Here is a 22,142-nt window from a genome sequence, read left to right as displayed (position 1 = left end):
GCATCCCCCAGCAGAATTTCTGGCAGGAACGAAATTAAAGTCACTCAATAGCAGAGGAACTAAAGCTGCAGTATTTTGACAATTCTAACAGACATAAGACTAAAAATTCCCTAAGAAATAATTCCTTCTGCTTATAATAATAGCTTCAGTTAGAGACCTTTTCTATTTAATCAACCTGCTTAAAATTCTTGCCTCCAGCAGGAAAGAATCTCAATCACAGGGAGACAAACATTCATTAAGCCTTGTACAATAAACCTGCTCTGCAGGTGAAGTGCTATTAATATCATTTTACAGAAAGAGGAAATGGAAGAATAGTGAGATGGGAGTTACTTGCTCGGGGTCACAAAAAGGTTCATGAAACCATGGTCGAGTAGTAAACCTTGAATCAGAGACCTCTCCTCTACCCCAGAGCCAGCACACCCTCCCTTACAGGCCTTCCACCCTGCCTGCTGTTTGCCATCCATTACTTTTTTTATTTTCAAGCCATAAATTTTATAAGCTCTGGATACATTGGTTTCTTGAAGACCTAAACATTTAACACCACCGCTTTAAAGTTTCACTCCACAACACAAAAGCAATTCTTTTTATCCTCACTTATATTCCTAATTAATGAGCACTGTTAAAGGGTGTCCAGTTCCCCCTCACTGGTCAGAGTCTCTCTCCCAGTAAAGAGAGCTCTGAGGACTCTGACAGACAGCAGCTTTTCCTGCCAAGAGCAGTGTGATGTGAATCCTCAGCAGGTGGAAAGGGACACACCTGAGCTGTGGGATGGTGGCTCTGTCCACGGCACTTGCATCCCCTCAGCTGCTGGCTGGTGACTCCTGGTTGTCCTGGTGGGAATGTGCAGTGCAGGAACAACAGATGGCTCTTGCACTAGTTAAAACTATTTTACTGGTAAGGGAGTAAAGTGCAGACCAGAGCCCAATTAAGCAGAATTCTAAGGAAAAAAATGGTAGAATTCTAAGGAAAAAAAGTTTCTGTGAGAGAGGATGGAGGAGCTGATAGAATAGCAAAAAAAAGTATCCCAGACCAACAAATGTGATGGATTTTGTCACAGATTTGTACTTCAGAAAAGCAAGCTTTAATGTGAATTTATAAATTGATTTTATTCCTATGAATAAGATATAGATATGGAGTTGTTCCTGCTGTGTTATTCTGGCTGGGCGGGAAACAGGGCAAGGAGAGCTCAAACTGCAACATCTGACAAAATATTTTAAAAATTGTAATTTTATTTCTAGAAATATTTTATATTTTTATGGATTTAAAATATTCAAATATAGACTTGCATTTCTATATCTAACAACTGTAAATGTGGGCAAAGGGGATGAAAAGTAGAAGATGTTTCCCAGTTTAACCTTTATTCGGTGCCAGATGCTCAGGGGACATGCAGCATCTCTGAATGCCCTGGAGTAGAAATTCCACGTTCAGCTGGAGTGCCCAAGGACTTGCTCAAGCAAAGAGAGTTCTGGCACCAGTCCCAGCTCTGTGGATGGCAGCATGATGGATGCTACAGATTTAATTTAAAGATCACTGGAGGTTGTCAGTGGTTGTTCTTATTTTGGCAAAGTTCAGGGTGGCACCAACAAGGTCTAAAGGAGCAGCGCCAGGCCTTGCAGAGGTTACCATCCATCCATCCATGCCCTGGCTTTGCACAGTCCTATCCCACTGCAAATGGAAAATGAAACCTGAATTAACACTGTTTCCACAGGTTCACACTCGTGGATTTTACCACAGACACGGCACTGCCCAGCCCTGCAGTCAGTTCCAGCAGCCTGGTGGATGAGAAACAAAGCTGTCCCAGACTTTTCCTGACTCCTCAGGGTTTATTCCCACCCAGAAACCTTCCTGCAGCATTGCCAGGAGCTGCAAGGACCTGCCCTGGAGCACGGGTAACCCAACCCAACCCTCCCTCAAAACACTTCCCTTCGTCCAGCTGCATCCATCCCTGCATGTTCAGTGCTGATCTCTCACTACAGACATTAAAACCCATCACAGCCCCAAAGAAATGTGTTCCAGCAGGGATTGAGCTCTGGAAAAGCAGGAGAGAACAAGGAAACTCTGGGAACGAGCTGAGCCCACAGAGAGGTTCAGCAGCTCAGCACAAGGTGTCGGGAGAGCGCGGAGCGGTGAAACCTGGAAAAACAACAAGGTTGGAAAAAAGAGGAGTGAGACCTGCTGAGGTACCCGGTAACCCTCCCAGGGAAGGGGCTGAGCCCTCACAGGGGCTGCTGGATGCAGCACAAGCAGCGGGAGCAGACCCAGCCCCCAGCACAGGCAGCTCTCCCTTTTCTCCGGGCACTTCCCAGCGCTGGAGTTCAGCTGCGCCTGCAGAAGGAAATGGAAACGAAAGGGACTTTCAGCTGAGTTAATTAATGCCTGTAAGAGCAGCCAATTGACATCAGCACCTTGTCTGTCACTCCCTGTAGGAGGGGGAGATGTGTTAAAAATAACAGGCTATTTCCGCTGCTCCAGCCCCGCCGCGCACCAGCGGGAGCAGCCGCGGCCAAGGCGGGCAGTGACATCTTAAGGCTGCTCACAGAACTGGCTGGGGAGTTTGTGGGATGGATTTCGTGGGACACAACGGAAGGATCAGCAGGTTGCTGTTCCTCACCAGAGAGCTCAGTCAGAAACACCTGGGCGCTGCTAGGGATCGTGTCGGTGACCCAGAGCCTGGGGCAAAATAAGCAGCTTACAATGGAAGTTCAACTTATTTTAAAATAACAATAATAAAAATAGAAAACCCCCTACTATTAACAGCCTTTCCACTTGAAAACTGAAACCCAGTGCCTCTAAACTAAGCAGTGAGTGCAAGAAGGGAGTGTCTGAGACATCTCTTGACGTTATGGGGAGTGTTTGCAAAGCCCAGCTCCAGGCGGCTGAGTTTAACTCTGCTGTGTACCAGTGCAGAGGGAGAAACTTCCAAAGGGTGACTCAAAGCTGGCACTGCTCTGACTCAGCCCTGGAGAAAGCTGCTTCCCTGTGCTGATAGAGAGCAGGCAGGATGGGAGCAGCCTCATTAGGGGATGGCCAGCCTTTGTGACGGTCCCCATCACTCTGGACTGCAAGGTTATAAAAGGAGTTTTAAAACAAAAATGTTTTCAAAAGATTATTTCTTTTACCTTCTCTTTGTACGCCACTGAAAGAGCAGTAGGTGCTCTACAAATAGAACAAGGCCACTTTTATCACCCTAAAGTGATAATCCTGCAAGTTTCCCATCCATATGAGGACTCGCTGGTATCAGCCAGGGCTAATATTTGGCAGGAGATTCCATCCCAGGGCCAGGAGGTTCACCCAGGTAGCTCCAAACATTGCTGCTCCTGCTTGCTGCTCTCTCGTGGAGGCTCTGAAGGCTTGGCCCCATCAGCCCGGCTTGCAGCACAGCACAAGAGATTTGACCACACAAAATAACGTCATTTTCTTTAGGAAGATGGGCCAGAGGCAGGGCAGCCAAATGCTGCATGAACTGACTGCAGATACCACACAGTGCCCCTGCCCAGGAGGGGACCAAAGCAGGGAACAGCAGCTTCTTACACAGGCACCTGCTCAGTGCATGTCACCGTCAGGAAGAAGGACCTGGGACCAGAGATGCACCTGAGGAGATGATTTTGGGGGTGGTGGAGCTGGAGTACCTAGAGAGGAGGAGGAAGGAGAATGTTCTCCACCTGCAGCCTGTTGGCCAAAGCAGCTCACCCAGGACGAGGAACAGCTGGGTGATCCTCTGGGCTTGGCCTTCAGCTGAGGATGATCTGAAAAGAAACCAAAGCACTGAGTACTCAGCAATTATCAACAAAAACTCACTGATCTCACTCCTGTGGGAATCAGATTGCGAGGAAGAGGGGGGTTCTTCAAAAGTCCCTGTTTATCTATAATGCATAACACAGCTACACCTCAGCAAAACAAGCAGGCAGAGCCTTTGGAGAATTCCAGCATTAAATTACTTCCTCCAGTCTCAGCACACCGTAATTTATGTAGGATACAGCTGAGAGGATTCAAAGAGGGAGCTGTCCTGGGGGATGTTTCATTTCCCAGCCTGTGAGTTCACACGCAGGCAGAACAAGCTGCTGAAAAGCAGAGGTTGCCCTCCCTGAACAAAACAGGCTCCACACCTGCTGCCTGAGGACAGCTTTGCTCCTGTCCAGTGCAGGAAAGCTTTAGTCCCTGTTTTATATCCACTCCTGGCTGGAAACCAGCCTTTAAAAAGCCTGACTGCTCTGTGGAAGCAATTTGGATACAGCTTGCTTTCTATGCTGCTTATTTAGGGAGTTTAGGTGAGCTGGGATGTCTGAGTGGCTCCATCCTGTCTGTGGTCTCACACAAAAAAATGTATGGTACTTTTGAGAAGGTCACCAGTGGAAAACACAAGGTTTAACACCTTTTAGTGAGATACACCTTCACCTCCCATGGCAGAGGTGTTCTGGGAGCAGGAGTTCATCAGCTCTACCAGCACTGACATGAGGGCATGGATTAAACCGCTGAGCAGCCGTCCTGTGTAAATAGCAATTAGCTTGTTCTTAATCATTACTTGAGGTTTAATTCAGTATTTGATTGATAAACTCCTGCAAGGACCTCCTGCACTGTGGCAGCCTCAGCTTCTCCACGGGCACCAGGAAAGCGCTCTGTGAGAGGTGTGCAAGTGCAGCCTGCACTGGCTTTTGATGAAGTTTCTTATTTAAACCACTGAGATGGTTGCTCTTATCAATTTACCAGCCAAACACATCCCCCCTGTCTGATCCCTCTCAGCCATGGCCAGATTTTGTCAATCGAGCCTGTTGGGACCTCTGACACACAAATGACAAATCACAGTGCTACCAGAACTATTGACACACATTTTTAATACATAACTACTGTTGTTATATATAATCAGAGCTGATAGAGTTCAGCAGAAAAGGGTATTTTAAAGTGCCAATAAAACCACTTAGCTTTTACAACACACTGCGTTTACTCCGTTCCCCCCTTCCTCCAAAAAGGCTTTTCTTTTGAACTGAGCAATTTATACATTGGGTCAGTGTTATAAAGTAGGTATTTATAGCAGATTTCAATGGACTGGGAGCTGGAATAAAGGCAGCTGGCTTTTAAATGCAGCACGGAGGCATCTTTGCATTGATAAGATTAGCAGCTGTTTGTACATGGGAGATGATGTGCTCACCCAGGGGCCTCACGTTCTCCTTCTGTAACTGTAACCAAATTTATTTGCTTTTCTAGCAAATCACTTCTGCTTCCATTTTTCTTACATTCATTCGGTGTAAACTGAGAAACTCGTTTAACAACCAGGAGCTGAACTGAAGAATTTGGCTGATAACACCACGATGCCTTTTTAATTTAATCCTTTTCTCTCCAAAGCCCACAATAAATGCATCACCAGGCCAGTGATAAAAGCAGCTCTGAGCTGTGTAACCACTGTAAGATGATCACATAAGCACAGTTGGCCATCACTTGGGCTTTGTTATGCCTCAGTTGGGTTTATCTTGGAAATCAGTTTGGTATTGATGGCATAACTCATCAGCAGGATGCTAAACAGCCCCATACCCCAAACTGCTTTGATTGCCACAGTGATACCGTCCTCCTGCAGAAAAACAGCTCAAAGCAGGACACAGAAAATTAATCAACACCCAGATTTTTATCTAGCATAAATACAGTATATTCTATTCAACACTTAAATTATATATGACACTTAAATGTTCACAAATGTAAAAGTTTTTGGGAAGTCCTCTTCAAGGAAATTCTGTTTTGTAACTTTTTCCCACTAATAGCAATGCAGAAGGAAAGGGAGGAATGTTCTTAATTTTATGGTCCAGTCTCTGTGTCAAAATATGAGCTAAAATAATTTTAGTATTTGGGATTTAAAGAAATTAACATCTTTATAACATGGAGAGGCACAAAATGGAAAACCTTTGATGAAGTGGATTTTCTGCATGAATTAATACTGATTTAATGGGGAACATGTCTGTTTATTTATTTTTTTTACTACTTGCTGTTAGCTATAGTAAACAGAAAAATAGTGTGTGGCCCAGTTTTTCTCCAAATACCAAGTATTTCCATTTACCAAATGCACAAACTGAACTCACAAAACGGAACAGAGACAGGGCAAAGAATAGAAATTTGCACATGCAAATAGACCAGTTCTGCATGAAAGGGCCAAAGGCTTCTGGAATAAATCTGTGAAAGCTCAACCCAGAGCAGGAAACTGCCAAAAGGTGAAAGAACAAGTAAAGTTTTTTCTTCTGTTCGTTTCTGGTTTCTGGACCAGTCATATCACAAAGCAGATTTTAAGGAGGGATCTGACCTGAAGTCAATGGAAAGATCACTACAAAGTTCAGTGGCCACATGGATAATTTATTCAGAGCTTAATATAGACAGAAACTTGTATTTCTGCCCATGGATTTTATGGATCCTCTCTTTTCATAGCCACTGGATTGATAGCTGGATTTATTATTAAAGACTTTTCTACACGGGGAGGAAAAGAGGATTCATTCCAATTTGAGTACTTTGCTGCCACTGCTCTGTAGCAGCTGGGGCTCAGGCACTGCAAAGAGCCAGCTGGGGTTTCATCCCTGTGTCCACCTGGAGGGGTTTCCCTCCAAATCCTGCACCCTGCCTGTGCCAGGGATGCCCCTCCTCTGCTGCCCATCCTGCCCACCCCATCAGGCTCAAAACCATCCCAAAGCCTGAGCTCTGCCATGGCACAAACCTTCTCCACAGGACTGATGGGGTCTCTGGACCTGCAGATTCTTTGGCTTTGTGCATCCTGAATAAATAAAAAATGGGGGAGGATGTGTCAGGTTTTGTTAAGCATGTTCCATGAATTTGTATTAATTTGGTATTGGAAGGAGGATATGATTTCACTGGGGGGGGGTATCATTGTTAATTCATGGTGCTGTCCTGAAGGACAAATAAAAGGCAGGTGGGTTTTTGCCTGGGTTTGATCCCATTTTACCATGATCAGTGTGCTGGCCAGCACTCCTAAGGGAGTTTGGGATTTGGTGCAGAGGATTTACAGAGTGGTAGAAGTTAAAAAAAAAAAAAAGACTTCCTTTGGAAGTCTGGAAAATTCTGGACTTGTTTGGCCCTGAGGACTATGCAGTGAGAATGAGCAGTGAGTGTCTGTGTGCTGTTTCCACAGCAACAAAGATTAAAAATGAGAAAAAAGGCAGCTCCTCGCAGCTGTTGAGATGTCTGGGAGCTGAGGAATTCCTTGTCCACCTTTTCTCCCAGGGAGGATGGAGTAAGAACCGTATCAGTCACTCTGGGGATTCTTATGAGCTGTCAAATCCAGACTCCAGTCAGGCAGGGCCAGCTCTGCTCCTGCCAGGCACCCCCTGATCCAGGGGAGCTGGGACACCTCTCCCATGACCAGGACACCAGGACTGAGCCACCCACACGTGTCCTCACCTTCCTCGGCCAGAGAACTTCCCTGCTGTGGCTTCACCCAAAGTCTGGCTTTGCCCAGGTGGCTCCAGAGCTCTGAGCTTCCCTCCTGACCCCAAAGGCAGCACAAACGGGAGCCACTGACACTGGACTGAACTTTTAGGGCTGACAGGCCACTCAGCAACTTATTAATGCTGCATCTTCTCGGGGAACTTTCCACTCACCATCCCCTCCGAAGAGCTTTGTCAAACTGCAACCATTTTCATTTCACTACAATTGCTCCTGGAGGAGCTGGTGAAAGTTATACCAGCTGAACATTTATTTTACTGGTCTTACCTCCCTTTTCTCTGATCATCAGTCTGTCAAGGCTATCGAGATTTACATTTAAATGTAAAACTGGACTGTCCACCAAATAGCCTTTGAAGCTATTAGCTGTGAAAGATAATCAATTGGGAATGGGCCCCTGCAGAGCACTTTTCAAGCAGAGTCATCACCAAAAAGCAATTTTGCTGGCAGGCTTTTTTTTCTAAAAGGAAAAAAATCATGAACATCCCCAGCCAATTAAAGTTCTATCAATGGCTGATCTCCATGATTTTACAACAAAAGCAAAATTTAACATTGTTAAGGCAAAGTGATTCACAGGATAAATTCTGAACTTTTTAGGAGGGCCTAAGCAGCAAGGATTGGCAAGGTTTTAATAATCTCCCAGTAATTGTGTGTACTTTGAGAACCAGAATGATCCAGAGATGAGGAAAAGTGCTGCTATTTAAGGTAATAAGTCTTACATCAGTCTTGTAAAAATTTAAACCCAAGGCACATTTTTATCACCTCTTTAGCTTTACAACTCTAACGTGGCATCTTACACTGCTGTTTTGCTAAAACTGTGTCACCATTTGTTGTCCCTTTCCTTTATTAGAATAAAAAAGCATGTTTCACAAAGAACTTTAATCTATTAATTATGACTGCTATGCATTATGCAGCTGAGCTTTATGCATTCCTGTTCTTTGAAATTTTCCTCTGGGCCATCAGGAGATGTGACTATCTCCAGGATCTATCTGGGTATTTGCATCTCGCTCATCACTGAGGTATCCAAGTTATTCCCACCCTCACAATATTCTTCTGAGGGCAGTCACCTTCTCCAGGTGGGGAACCCAGCAGCACAACTCCAGTGCAAATATATATTACTGATAGAATAATTAATTACAGCCAACAGCAGGAAGTGCAGACAAACTTTGGCAGGAGGAAGCTGTGATCTGTGCTAGGAAAAGGTGTGGGGTGGGTCTTTTCTTTCAGTCTGACATTTAAAAGGTGCAAACACAACCAGCAGGCAGAGGGAGGTGAGGACCCAGGGCTTGGTGAGCTCCCAGTCTGTGCTGGAAAGCAAGATGATAAAAATTGTCTGACAGCTCAGAGCAAGAGCGACCAGGGCCAGCCTTTATTTCAGATGCTGCCAATACAGACAGCACAAAGATTTATCAGCTTTCCTTCATTCTGAAAGACATCAAAAATCAAGCTGAAAACGTTGGAGGTTTCTCTGAGCCATTTTTAGGTGTCTCACATCAGGTTTGATAAACTGAAAGGCACTGATAACAGGTTGTTTCATCCAGCAGCACAGAAGGCAGAAATGCATCCTTGTGTCTTTAAAATAAAACCAAACCAAAACACAACAACCAAATTAAAACACCTCAAACCACTCTCCAGGTCCTCAGTTAATTATTTCCCAGATCATGTTCAACTTTTACCTACAAAATGCAGCCACTCTCTCACTAACCCAGAGCTTTCGCTTTCAGAATAAAGGTAAGTTTACACAAGGTCTGAATTGAGGAACTTAAACTGTCAAAGCTGAATCTGCAATAAATCATAATTCCTGGTTTTAAAGAGGCAAACACAGCTCCTGCAGCTTGTGGAATAAATTAGCTGATAATACCACGGAGTACAGAATCCAGTGGCATTGCAGCAGCAGACCCTGAACGTGAGTGTGTTACTCCCGTGGACACAGCTTGTAAAAAATCCACCTCTGCCTTGCCATGGACTTTCTTCCTTCCTTACAACATTGTGAAGTCTCTAAAGACAGCCATGTAACCAAATACTGGATGTTTTAGGAGTCCTTCTCCATGTCCAGCAACTGGAATAAAGACAAAGGCAGAACTGGATACCTGAGAGAGAGAGAAAAGAAAGCTTTTCCTGCCACAGACTTTTAATTCACAGTGATACCTGAGACATTATTTCCTCAGGTCACTATAGAAACCTTTATCACCTCATGAAAGGTCATTGGGTAAGTGACAGGGGACATCAGTTCCTCTTAACAATATTGGTTTCTCTTCTTAAAATTTAAATAACAAGGCTAAAGATTTTCCAACTGGAGATGTAAAAAGCCATTAGAGTATCCAGTCAATATTCCTGAAATTATAGGATAGAGGTCTTGCCATTGAGAACATAGAAAATATTTCTGCAGTCATCAGAGCATCACAGTATAAAAAGGATGACTGACTATATTTTGACTTCAAACACAAATAAATCAAGAATCAGAAATACAGAATAAAATAAAGGCATCTACATTTAAAAAAAAAAAAAAAAAAAAAAAAAAAAAAAAAAAAGCCTTTCTCCAGTTCTTTGTATTGTAGAGAAAAAAGTCTTGGCATGCCTCTGACATTTTAAAGCCCACAACAGAAGGTACTTTCCAGTGCAGTCAGATGACAGCACCATTCCCAAAATGACTGGGAATTATTTTGATTACAATTTTTCAATTGCAAGCCCCACATGTGTTCAATATAAGTTTGGTTTTCCCTCAGTTCCCAAAGGAGTCAGCTTTGGGTCAAGTCCTGCTGGTTTTAGGTCTCATCTGAGGTGAGCACTTGATCCCATCCCCTCATCCAGGAGTGCCTCCTGGGGCATATCCAGGAACTTCCCGTGTGCATGGGACAAACTGAGGCTGGTTTTGAGCAGGAATCTCCCATTTTGATGCCAATAACAGCTAAAATATTTATCAAAACCACATAAAAGATACAGCAGCACTGATAAGGTTTAATTCAGTGCTGCTCAGACCCCAGTGGGGACACTGAGCTGGGGCTCAGTTAGAACCAGCCTCTCCAAAACACAATTAAAGGTGTCCAAGACACATTTTTTCTTCAGATTGTTTTCCTGTTGTGTATTTCTGCCTCACAAAAGCACAGGAGGAAGCACATTTCAGCAGGTCTGGTGGAGGATCAGCTCACGTGGAACGGGGTCTGGCTTTAAAAAGCAGGGTCAGGGAGGAGCAGCAACAAACCCCAAAGGGCTGGGAAGGCCCAAGAGCTGGGTTGGTTTATTGGAAATGCACAGAGGTTTTGCACCTCTGCCTGCCCAGCATAACCTCAGGTCTCTGAGCAGGCAGAGGTTGATCCCCAGAGAGGAGGGAGGGTGTGACACACCATAAACTCCCACCTGGGACCCCACAGGCAAACTGGGAAAAGGCCTGTGCAAGGAGCAGAGCCTGCCAGGATGGGCTGGGGTGGAATATCCAAATTTATTTACACTTCCCTCTGGGAGCCAGGGCTGTGCAGTGTGAGCAGCACCCACGGTGGGACCACTGAGCTCTGCTCCTGGGCCCAGCACTTACCAGGGGAGCTTGGGGATCTCCAGGCAGCAGCAACAAAAAGCCATCCCAGTATTTTGTCCTGGAAAGAGACAACTTGCTCCAGAGCTCTGAGGCCATGGCAGAACTCTGGGGCAGAGGGATAGGATTTATTTACCATGTGCTCAAAAGCAGGAGAACTCTACAAGAGACACTTGTTCTGAATTACCCGGCTCCCTCCTGGGATGGTTCTGTGATAAACGAAGAATGTATTAAGTGAACATCAGAGATGAAAACAATCTGCCCCTGCCAGCTCCAAAACACAGACCATTACTGTCACACACAGAAATAAAGCCAGAATATTGGAAAATTGAAAATAAATTGCCCTCATGTCAGCCTCGGTTATCAGCTGGGTTTTGTTCTCAGGGTGGAGGAAAGAAGTCTCTAGATTGTTCACATGATGCAATCAGCCAAACAACGTTAAGAAGCAGCACTTTGTCTATTCATTCACACCATTTTGTTATCTTTCCTGTTTATCTCTGAGGCCCACACAGGACCAGAACCAAGGTGAGTTTTTACAATATGACAAATCTACCGGTTTCCTACTTTAGAGGCTTCACAAGGCTTTTTGAGAAGCTGCAGTGCAGATAACAGAGCTGTGCATGTTGTGTGACACTGGACTGAAGGTGACTCCTGGCCGTGGGGCTGCAGCCCCTGGCCAAGGGCAAGCACAGACAAACTGCAGTTCAAACCAGCAGCTTTGCCAAAACCCCTCGGTTTTTATCATTCTTGCAGTGCCTGACAATTCTGCAGCTGAGAACTACGAACAGGGCTAATTAATTTACAGGGAGTAAAAGAGTAACAATTTAACATGAATTGTGAGATTAAGCTTTGGCCACAGATCAACTTCTTGTAGAAAACGTTGGACATTTCTTTTTGTGTGCAGCTTTTTATCTAAAGTGACAGCGAGATTTTTACAGCTGAGCTTCTGGTAACGTCTTCTAAAAGTGAATTTAAAATGCTTTTACAAGGAAGTGTTAAACAGGAAACATCATCCAGGAGCCAGAGCAACTCCAGAGTTTCCCTGGGCCTCTGGCACCACCTATGGATGACACGGAACACTGGGAGCTGAGGAAACCCTGCCTGCAGAGCTCACCCACACCACCGAGTGTGGGACAATTCACTGCTTTTAGTTTGTGGTACCTTTGCACGGGCAATTGCAGAGGTCAAAATACAGCGTGGAATTCTTCCATTAGAGAAAGGTCCATTGCATAATAATAAATTACCATCTCCTTGTGATCCAACCTGAATTTCTGCTGGAGCGACAGACCTCAGATTAGAATATCTTTTAAATTTTAAATTAAATTCACTCTTTTCCTTTTTCCCCTTTAACATGGAAAGAAGACCCACTCTGTAATGCACTTTTACCACCCACGCAACTCCCAACAGGCAGCATCAAAATAAAAACAAAAGGTAAGTAGTGTTTGTAAAAAATATATTTCCAGTTGTTTTGCTCTATCATTCACAGGCACCTCTGACAGACAACACCGTGCCAGAGATAATTGGTGTCGTTGCTAACGAAGTTAGTTACTATTGAGAGAGGGACAACATTCCTTTGCTTTCTAAAAACAATCCCCTGGTCTCTGCTTAAGCATTTCAAGTGCCAGGTGCTACCAACTTCAACAGATACTGAGGAACAGCCCCTCCAACTTCCCCTGGGCTGGAGCAGACCCAGCAGTGGGGGTTCCTTAGAGCTCAGCCAGGAGCAGTGAATGCACACCGAGCACAGAACTGAGAGACACTTCACTTAAATAAACTCCAGAATGGCTCAGATTACTGTCTTTTTGTGTGAGCATCAAACAAGGCTGCTGTGAAGGTAATTCAGCACAAGGCGAGGATTTCTCCTTTCAGGCAGCACAGTACAAGAGCCATACTCTGAGGATGTCACTGCTTGGGGACACTGGCAACAGCTGCTTTGATTTTCCAAGGAGCAGGGCCTCTGATTTCAGCAGAGGCACAGAAATACAGACACATCTTCCTTTTCACACACAAGATGCTTCAGTGTACAGACAAATAAAATGTGGAAGGTATTTGGCTCTGGAGGACAAATCCTGCCTTCAGTTGTGTCCTGTGCATTGCTGCCATGCTCAGCACTGCCCTGGGAGAGAACTGTGTCCAGAACAGCTCCCGTGCCTAATCGGGGATGGAGTCTGCGGGACACAGCAGGGCCGTGTGAGCCCCGCTCTGGATGATGGAATAGGGCTGCTTGGGGCCTTCTGTGTGGGAAGAGGACGAGAAGATGGGAGGAGGGGGGGCAGCCGTGGACACGGTGATGCTCTGCCCCCCGTCACTGACCACGGTCACCTCCGTGGCTCCCTCCTGGATGAGGGCGTTGAGCCCCTCCAGGTCGGAGCAGCTGATGCCGGAGCTGGCGATGAAGGCCTGGCTGGCGGGGGGCTCGTGGCCGGGGGCAGCCCCGGGGATCAGGGCCTGGTGCAGGGCACTGCCCTCGCCCTGCTCGTGGGCGGTGAGCAGCACGGCCGGCTGTGCCACCGGCCCCGCGTCCCCCGCGGCCACCGCCGGCGGGGCCGGGGCCAGCACGCTCACCTGGCCCAGCAGCTGCAGGCGGCCGCTGCCCAGCACCTCCTCCTGCCCCGGGCCCAGCAGCGAGGGGGGCACCACGTTCACTGAGGCGGCCTGGACAATGCTGTTGGCTTGAGGCACCTGGTGGCCCACGATGATCTTGACCCTGCCCTCGTTGTACGGGGACACCTGAGCGGCCTGGAGTGGCACCTGGAGGTGACTGACGGTGATGGGGGCACTGGGCTGCCGGCTGGGATCCATCTGCAGCTGCAGCACAGCCAGCTCGTTGCTCTTGGAGCCACTGTACAGACTGTGCTGCTTCTTGTGGCTCCGGAGAGAATCCTCCCGGACGAAGGAGGCATCACACAGGTCACACTTAAAGGCTTTCTTGGCATCCAGCTTGGCAACTTGCCTGGAGCCGCCCTGCTTCGGCCTCTCTCCTTCCTTCTTGTCTACTGAGTGCTTCTTGCCCTTGACCTTGTCGCCGTGGGCTTTGCGGACGTGGGTGGTGAGGTTGCTGCGCTGCTTGGTGTCGAAGCTGCAGAACTCGCACTTGAAGGGCCGGTCCTTGCAGTGGATGCGCTCGTGCACCTTCAGGGCCGCCTTGCTGGAGCACGAGTAGCTGCACTCGGAGCACTTCACTGGCTGCTCGGGCTGGTGCGTGCGGATGTGGTGCCGCAGGCTGGTCTTGTTCCCGCACTGGAACTCGCACTCGGGGCACTTGAGGGTGTTCTCCATGCTGTGCTTGATGCGCATGTGGGATTTCAGGTTGCCCTTCATGGCGCAGCGCACCTCGCAGAACTCGCACTTGTAGGGCTTCTCCCCCGAGTGCACCCGCAGGTGCCGCTTCAGGTCCGAGTTGATCTTGAACTTAGCGGGGCACATCTGGCACTGGAAAGGGGCGTCCCCTGCCAACAGAAGGCACAGGTTACACAGCAGACACCGGGACCCACTGCTGGGATGAACCATGTACAGCTGCCTTGTCCTGAACTCCCAACGTATTCTCAAGATCAAGAGAAATTTCCTGACACAGGATTATCACCTGCTCTGACACACTTGCATCTAAACCATTATTTTGCATTTTTTTTTATTGCAGGCTGGTGTCACAATATCCATGACCATGTTAAGGTGGAGCTGTGCTAATCCCTAATCAATTCCAGCGAGCCTTTTCTGAAGCCATTAAAAAAAAAAAATCCAAAGCAAATTTAGCAACCTAACTAAATAACTATTCCCCTCTTTTTTATTTTAATCAAAATATGTAGTTCTATAAAATACCTGAGCATGAAGTCTTTATGTAGGCATTATTCTGAACAAGCAGAAGAATTGTGTTACTAGGTTCTAAGACACTCTTGGTGAGAGGAAGAAAAAGAAAAGTGTGTTTAGTTCAACAAACATTTATCCTCTTTAAAAATCAAACTGCAAATGGCTGATTTATTTTAGAAGTTAATATTTTATACAGTTTGTGAGAGCTGTATAATTTTGCATAATTTGCTTATCCAGCTACATATGTCATAGGTTTAGCTGCATATTTTTCAAATCAAGTTGTGGCCTACTGTGCTAATCCATGTATCTGTTTAATAATTGAGATACATGGTGTACTATCTATATTAAACAGACTTTATTAATGAAGATGCACTGTTTGTTCATCTAGTTTATTTTACAGCCTCAGCTGCACACTCAGCTACTGAATTTTTATCTGCTTTGCTGATGAAGGCACAGTTCATATTTCAATGACTTAATTTTCATCTACAGGGTAGCACAATACATGAAAAAGAATACAGCAAACCATGCTGGTTCTGTTTGTTTAAAGAGTGCTCTGCTCTGTATTTCTTTATGTTTCTGCCCATCCCTAACTGACACTGCCACGATATAGATAAAAACTTGTCTGACCCTGGGATTATTAATTCTAAGAGTAGTTTCACTCAAATTAACAGGAAGCTGATGTTTAGTGACTTGTTCAACAAGTAATTCTGCATAGATGATCCCACTCTGAGCAATGGGGATTACACTCACCTTCTAGAGGATTACTAATTTAATTCCAGTAAGCAATATATTCTACATCCCAATCTTAATTTTCTCCTAAAATGGGTTGTGTGCATGACAGGTTTGCAACCTAACAAGGATGAAATGATTACTTTCAAAATTATTGTGCCTCCTTTCAGCAAATCAAAAAGTCCTTTTACAAAAAAAAGATTAATTTTGGAGGAATAGAAGAAACAACAAAACTAAAGACTGAGTTTTAGCATAATTCAATTGCTTAAGATGCAACACACTGATATGCCAAAAAGAAAGGTTAGCCTAAAATCCCTTCCCAACTATTGGAATACTGAAAGGCACAGAAATTCTGGAAATACCAGAGAGCCATGAGCATTCCCAGGTGCTCACTCAGGCAAGAAGGGCACAAAAATGCTCTGATGTGACACATTCTGCAGCCAGAGTGTTCGTAACAGGTCACTTCAGACAGCCCCCCGTGCTCTGACTGACCATCACATCCATACAGCAACAGAAAGAGGGGGACTTGTAGAGCGACCTGCCAGTCCTGCCTGTCCCATCACAGCACACCTGTAAATGTAAAAGACTCTTTTCTGCTAGAGGCAGACTGGCTTGACCCTCCCCTCCTTCCCAGTGCACAAGGGATTTATTTCTTTTCTCTACTCCAAATAAATCCCATCTTGCACACATCCAAACTGCTGTTGTTTATACTCAAATCCAGAATCAGAGGTAGGAGAGGTTCAAAGCTAATCTAGTAATCGCTGAACCAGAACCACCTGGCAGCTAAAATTCACAGAACTAATCAAATGTATAAAAGATAACACAGAAACCAATCCAGCGCCCTGGATTAGGTGAAAAACAGCATATAGAGACAACTGCACAGAGTGAACAGTACAGCAGTATCTTTACAGCAACTCTCTTCTACAAACAATCTCTAGGAGAGAAATCTGATTTAAATGAAACTTAGGCAAATAATGCAAATAGAAAATGGTAAAAAGTTTATAAGCCTAGAGGCTTTCTACCCATAGAACAAAAATTCTATGGGCAGAATATAGTTCTGGCTGCTCATCCTACCCTATTAATGTCCCTCAGTCTACACAGGGAAGGTACCACAAAAAAGGGTCAGAAAAACATGTAACTTAAATTGCTAATTCCTTGCTATTTTACTGATGCAAGGAAGATTAAATTAGGCAGCTAACATTTGCACTGATGTAACTACTACAATTATAAAGTAATTTCAGTGTTTCTAACAGAGTGGACCAGATTTGAGAGACTTAGATAAGAACCTCGATGCTCTTAATCAATCAATCAATTAGATCACAGAATCACAGAATATTCTGAGTTGGGAGGGGATCACTGAGTCCAGCTCTGAAGTGAATGGGCCATGCAAGGATTGAACACACAACCTGGGAGTTATCAGCACCACTTCAGTTCTGCTGACTGAGAACATCTCACCGTTCCAAAACCCATTTAGAAGAAAGCCTACCAGGAGTCAGACCTGATTGCTTCCAGGTATGTTTAGTGGAGCTGTATTGCCCTAACGACCCCATAATTCACAGGAGGTGAATTCAAATTGTCCCTTCTGGGCACGTGTACATGACCTAAAATCACCTCTGTGACCCTCCGGCCTTTGGAGCCGTGGCTGTGAGTGCAAGCCCACCTGTGTGCGAGCGGAGGTGCACGGTGAGCTGGCTGGAGTTGCGGCTGGCGTAGGGGCAGATCTGGCACTTGAAGGGGCGCTCGTTGGAGTGGATGCGCTGGTGCTTGTTGAGGCTGCTGCTGTCGGCCGCCGCGTACTCGCAGTGCTTGCACTTGTAGGGCTTCACGCCCGTGTGCAGGCGCATGTGCATCTTCAGCTTGTCCTTGCGGCTGAAGCACTTGCTGCACACCTCGCACTTGTGGGGCTTGTCTCCTGCAACAGCAGCACTCACACGCTCAGGGTTTGGCGTGGTGGGGATGTGGTGATAAAGCAAACAGATAAAGCACAGGCCAAACGCTGCCTAGGAAAGGGACTCGTTTGTAGGGACACGAGGCTGCAGGCATATCTGCAACAAACAGCAGCAGAGCCTTTGGAGCCTTCTCCCTTTGCAACTCCAGAACTGGGAGGTGAAATCATGGAATTGCTGTCCCATGAAGAGCAAAGCAGGTGTGCGCACTCCCACCACACTGCACCCTGATAAACACATCACATTGGTGTGCACTCAGAAATTTAGCTGTGCCTCAAATCAACCTCCAGTGTTCAAGTGTCTGTGCCTGGTGCTGCCCAGAGCAGGGCATGTCCCCAAGAGACAATTCCTCAGGCACAGGCCAGGACAATACTAGAAGGTACAGACATGTGTAAATCCTATTTATAGAGACATTACTTCATAGGAAAACAGCTTTTGTGAAAAAGGTGAAAGGAGGAAGCCAACCCAGAAGAAAATACAGGAACATAAACCTGTGTGTGTTCGCCGATGACGTTCCAAATCCTTCATACCATAGGAAGTCTTGAACTGGCAACCTGAAAACAGGAAGATCATTAAATTCCAGGAAAATCTAGCAAAAAAAAAAAAATTACCATATTCTGGAAATAATGTTTATTTTCAACAGTGTTTTCTTTAAAATTCAGTGTTAACAACAAAATTAATTCCTCATCTTGTTTACTCACACTTAAAACAATGACCAGTGAACTTGAGTTTCTAATGCTTCCCCTTGGAGGCAACTCACTCCTACCCTTTCCTGTAAGACTTGGAACAAGTCCTCTGGAATCTCAGCCTAGCATCTGAGATGTTCTTTACAGTACTGAGAGGATGCTGGAGGAACTAATTAATTCCACATAAGACTTTGAGTTAGTGCAACTGCGAGCTCAGGTAACAGCTCCCCATGCAGGAATGCTGTTCAAGTGAAAGTGCTGCAGTTCTGGAGTGCAGAAATGAACCCTCAGCATCTGAAATGTGCCTTTCACTCAGTGCTCTGGGCTGGGGAAAGGTGGGGATTGGGCACAGGTTGGACCTGATGGTCCGGGAGGGCTTTTCCAACCCAAAAGATTCCGGGATTCTGTGAAATCTACACCAGAACTGCTGCAGGTATCAAATCTCCTGTGTGTGTCACTACAGGAAAGCTCTCCATGTTAAAAGGAAAAGGCAGAAGGAACAACCCCCATCTCACCTGGGTAGAGACAGCTGAGTTTCTTCAGTGGCAGTGAGGAGGAGGATTTCTTGGACTTTGCTTTTGGCGGTGTAGAGACGACAGCAGCAGCTGGAGGCTCTGTGCTCTCACTGGGCAGGTAGGTCTGGTAGCCATGCTCAAAAACAAACTCTGGGGCAGAAACTAAACACACAAAAAACTTCATGTGAGAGCATTAACTTCTCTAATCAGAAAAAAAATCTAATTATTGTCTAGTTTCATGAATTCTCTATTCTGTTTTTTTTTCCTAGCAACATTCCTGTTCCTGGGTTCCTATTTACCTGGAGGAGAAGGAAAGGAAAAAGGTTTTTTTCTTCCAAATACCAAATAAAGATATATTTGTTTTCCAACTCTGGCTGTGTTATAGCCCAAACGAGAAAAAAATATCATTATTTATATGGCAAATGTTGTCAAAAGGCAGCACACAAATTATTTTTGTAATTGTTAAAAGAGTTCAGCCTCTTTCAACTCTACTGTTTTTAGCTGTTACTCACAAGAATAACAGGTGAAAATATCTCAGCCAAAGTAGCAGCTTTTAAATCAATTAAACAACCATATACCCCAAAAGGGCAAATGGATAGAACTGTCCTCATTCTAAAGATGAGTAAATATGAAGCAGAAAAATGACTCACCCAAAACCCACACTGAGTTGAGGGATTATAATACAAAAATTCCTGGAAGTGAGCCCTGAATTCAGTTTGTTTCAGTGCTCTTCCAGATCCTCTGCCTTAATCTGTCTATCCAAATTAGAGTCAAATAATTTGGGGTTTAGTAAGGTCCCACACCAAAATAAAACAAAACTATATATAGAAGGGCAAACCTTCATACACGGAACAAAATCCTAATTTTATTTAAATGTCTCCAGGATCGGGACCTCACTCGAGGCTTCACATAGGCAGAAATTTTGAGTAATATTTTTCCTGCCAATTAGTTGTGGGAGCAGTGTTAGGGAATGCAGTGTTCTCACATAAAAAGGTCTGGATGGGTGCCTGACAGCAATTCTGTGTCTGTTTTCCATCAAGAGCACTCTTTAAAAAAAAAAAATAGTAATTTCAGTATTTCTCATAAGTATCAACAATTTTAATTAATTTGCACAAGCTGGTTACCAGCACAATAAACTTGAGCAATTCTTTGAGTGAACTTGTATCTCAATTAGCAAATTAAGCCACCATTATTATAACAAACCCAGAAGAAGGCAGCAAAGCACTATTTCATTTCCTTGGTTACACGGCAACTGATGTGAAAACTGTTATTGTAGCTGGGTGATGGGGACACAGGGGCAGAGGGCTGGGTGGTGCTGGCACCTGGCAGGTGACACGGTGGTACCTGTGATGGGTGCCTGCGATGGGCTGGGTACCTGTGACGGGCTGGGTACCTGTGACGGGCTGGGTACCTGTGATGGGTGCCTGTGATGGGCTGGGTACCTGTGACGGGCTGGGTACCTGTGATGGGTGCCTGTGATGGGCTGGGTACCTGTGATGGGCTGGGTGCCTGCGATGGGTGCCTGTGATGGGCACTTGCGATGGGCTGGGTACCTGTGATGGGCTGGGTACCTGTGATGGGTGCCTGTGACGGGCTGGGTACCTGTGATGGGTGCCTGTGATGGGTGCCTGTGATGGGCTGGGTACCTGTGACGGGCTGGGTACCTGTGATGGGTGCCTGTGACGGGCTGGGTACCTGTGATGGGTGCCTGTGATGGGTGCCTGTGATGGGCTGGGTACCTGTGACGGGCTGGGTACCTGTGATGGGTGCCTGTGATGGGCTGGGTACCTGTGATGGGTGCCTGTGATGGGCACCTGCGATGGGCTGGGTGCCTGTGACGGGCTGGGTACCTGTGATGGTTTGTGTCTCGGAGGCGATGGTCCTGCTCGTGCTCTGAGGTTGTGTGCTTGGCACGGTCTCCTCGGACACGAACTGCACGGTGCTGGTGGCGCCGGCCGCCGCACTGGTGAGCTGGCAGCCGCTCTGCTTGTGCCCCACGAAGGCGTCCAGGTTGTTGAACTGCTGCTTGCAGATGCCGCAGATGTGGATGTCGGGCGTCAGCTCCACCAGCACCGTGGTGCTGCCGGGGACTGCGGGGACACGGCGCGGTCAGCTCGGCCCGGGGGATGGCCATGGGTGGCACAGGGACATCCTGCCGCCCAAGGGCCCTGAGCTGCGGGGGCAAGCGGGACCCCCGGGCGGCGGGGACGCATCTCCAGAGGGCTCGGGGTCCCGCGGGGGCACTCGCCCAGTGGCTGCGGCATCGCTGCACGGAGCCCTCCGGGGACACACGGACACCACCCAGTGCCCGTGGAGCGTGGACAATCCCCCGGGATCCGTGGACCACTGCCCAGTGCCCATGGAGCATCCACCACCCGGTATGGAGCATCCACCACCCAGTATGGACCACCGCCCGGGACCCACGGAGCACCGCCCGGTGACCCCGGACCACCGCCCGGGACGGACGGAGCACCGCCCGGTGACCCCGGACCACCGCCCGGTGACCCCGGACCACCGCCCGGGCCCCCGTGCCCCTTCCCGGCCCCCGCCCGCCCGGCGCCCGCGGCGCTCACGCAGATTCCCGGGTTCCCCCCCGCCCCCCAGCCAGGTTCCCGGGCTCCGCTCCCGCCCGTTTCATGCGCTACTCAGGTTTCGGGGCCTGGGCAGGCCCCGGCTGCCCCGCGCTGGCGCGGCGCGGGCCCCGGAGCGCGCATGGCGCAGCACTTACACTGCACGGGGCCGGGGAAGGCGGGCGCCGCCCCCGCCCCGCCGCGGTTCATGGCGGCCCCGAGCCCGCCGGGACCCGGCACCCCGGACCCGCTCCCCGCTGCCGCCGGGCGCGGGCGGATGTGCGGGAGCCGAGCATGCTCAGTGGCGGCGGCGAGGCTGCGGCGGTGGCGGCCCTCAGCGGCCCCGGGCAGGCACGGCCCTGAGGCAGCGGAGCGGCGGGGTTAAACCCCGGGCCGTGCCCGTGCCGGGGCCCCCAGCCTTCACCGCCAGGCCGTGCCCCTGCCGGGCCCCCCAGCCTTCACCGCCGGGCCCTGCCCGTGCCGTGAGGGGCCGGAGCCGCCGTGCCCGTGCCCGTTCCCGTTCCCGTTCCCGTGCCCGTTCCCGTGCCCGTTCCCGTTCCCGCCGCGGCGGCCGCGGGCCGGGGCGCACCCCGCTCCCTCAGAGCCCTCAGGCTAAGTGCTTTAACTTGTCCGGCAAGGCTTTAGGGACTTGGGGCTGACACTGGGATTACACCTTGCGGTAGGAGAAGCAGTGGAAAGCAGCCTCACAGAATGGTTTGGGTTGAAGGGACATTAAAGCTCGTCTCGTTCCAATCTCATGCTTTGGGCAGAGATTGGTTCCCTCCGCCAGACCAGGTTCCTCAGTGGTCATCAGGCAAAGAAGTTGAAGGAATTGCTCCTTACTGTTCTTCATGCAAAATCACTTTTTTGTTTTCCCCTAGGACAACACTAATAACTGCACAGTTCGTATTAAAGTCTTACTTTCCTGGGCA

The 22,142-nt window shown here is 47.6% G+C and overlaps 1 protein-coding gene across 1 annotated transcript; it reads right to left on the bottom strand.

Annotated features, from left to right (window-relative positions):
• Positions 1-11,497: 11,497 nt before the first annotated feature.
• Positions 11,498-21,472, bottom strand: ZFP64 (ZFP64 zinc finger protein). Its single transcript, XM_069034405.1, has 6 exons — positions 21,369-21,472; positions 20,491-20,730; positions 18,641-18,802; positions 17,931-17,993; positions 17,154-17,405; positions 11,498-14,409 (listed from the first exon to the last, which is right to left on the bottom strand). The coding sequence occupies exons 1-6, from the start codon at positions 21,418-21,420 to the stop codon at positions 13,112-13,114; spliced, it is 2,067 nt and encodes a 688-aa protein (XP_068890506.1). The 5' UTR covers positions 21,421-21,472; the 3' UTR covers positions 11,498-13,111.
• Between the last annotated feature and the right edge of the window lie 670 nt (positions 21,473-22,142).

This window comes from Aphelocoma coerulescens, chromosome 20 (genome assembly GCF_041296385.1).
Source record: "Aphelocoma coerulescens isolate FSJ_1873_10779 chromosome 20, UR_Acoe_1.0, whole genome shotgun sequence".
Classification (NCBI taxonomy): Eukaryota; Metazoa; Chordata; class Aves; order Passeriformes; family Corvidae; genus Aphelocoma; species Aphelocoma coerulescens.
Note: the sequence above shows the minus strand (reverse complement) of the source record. Positions and strands in the feature narration are given on the sequence as shown.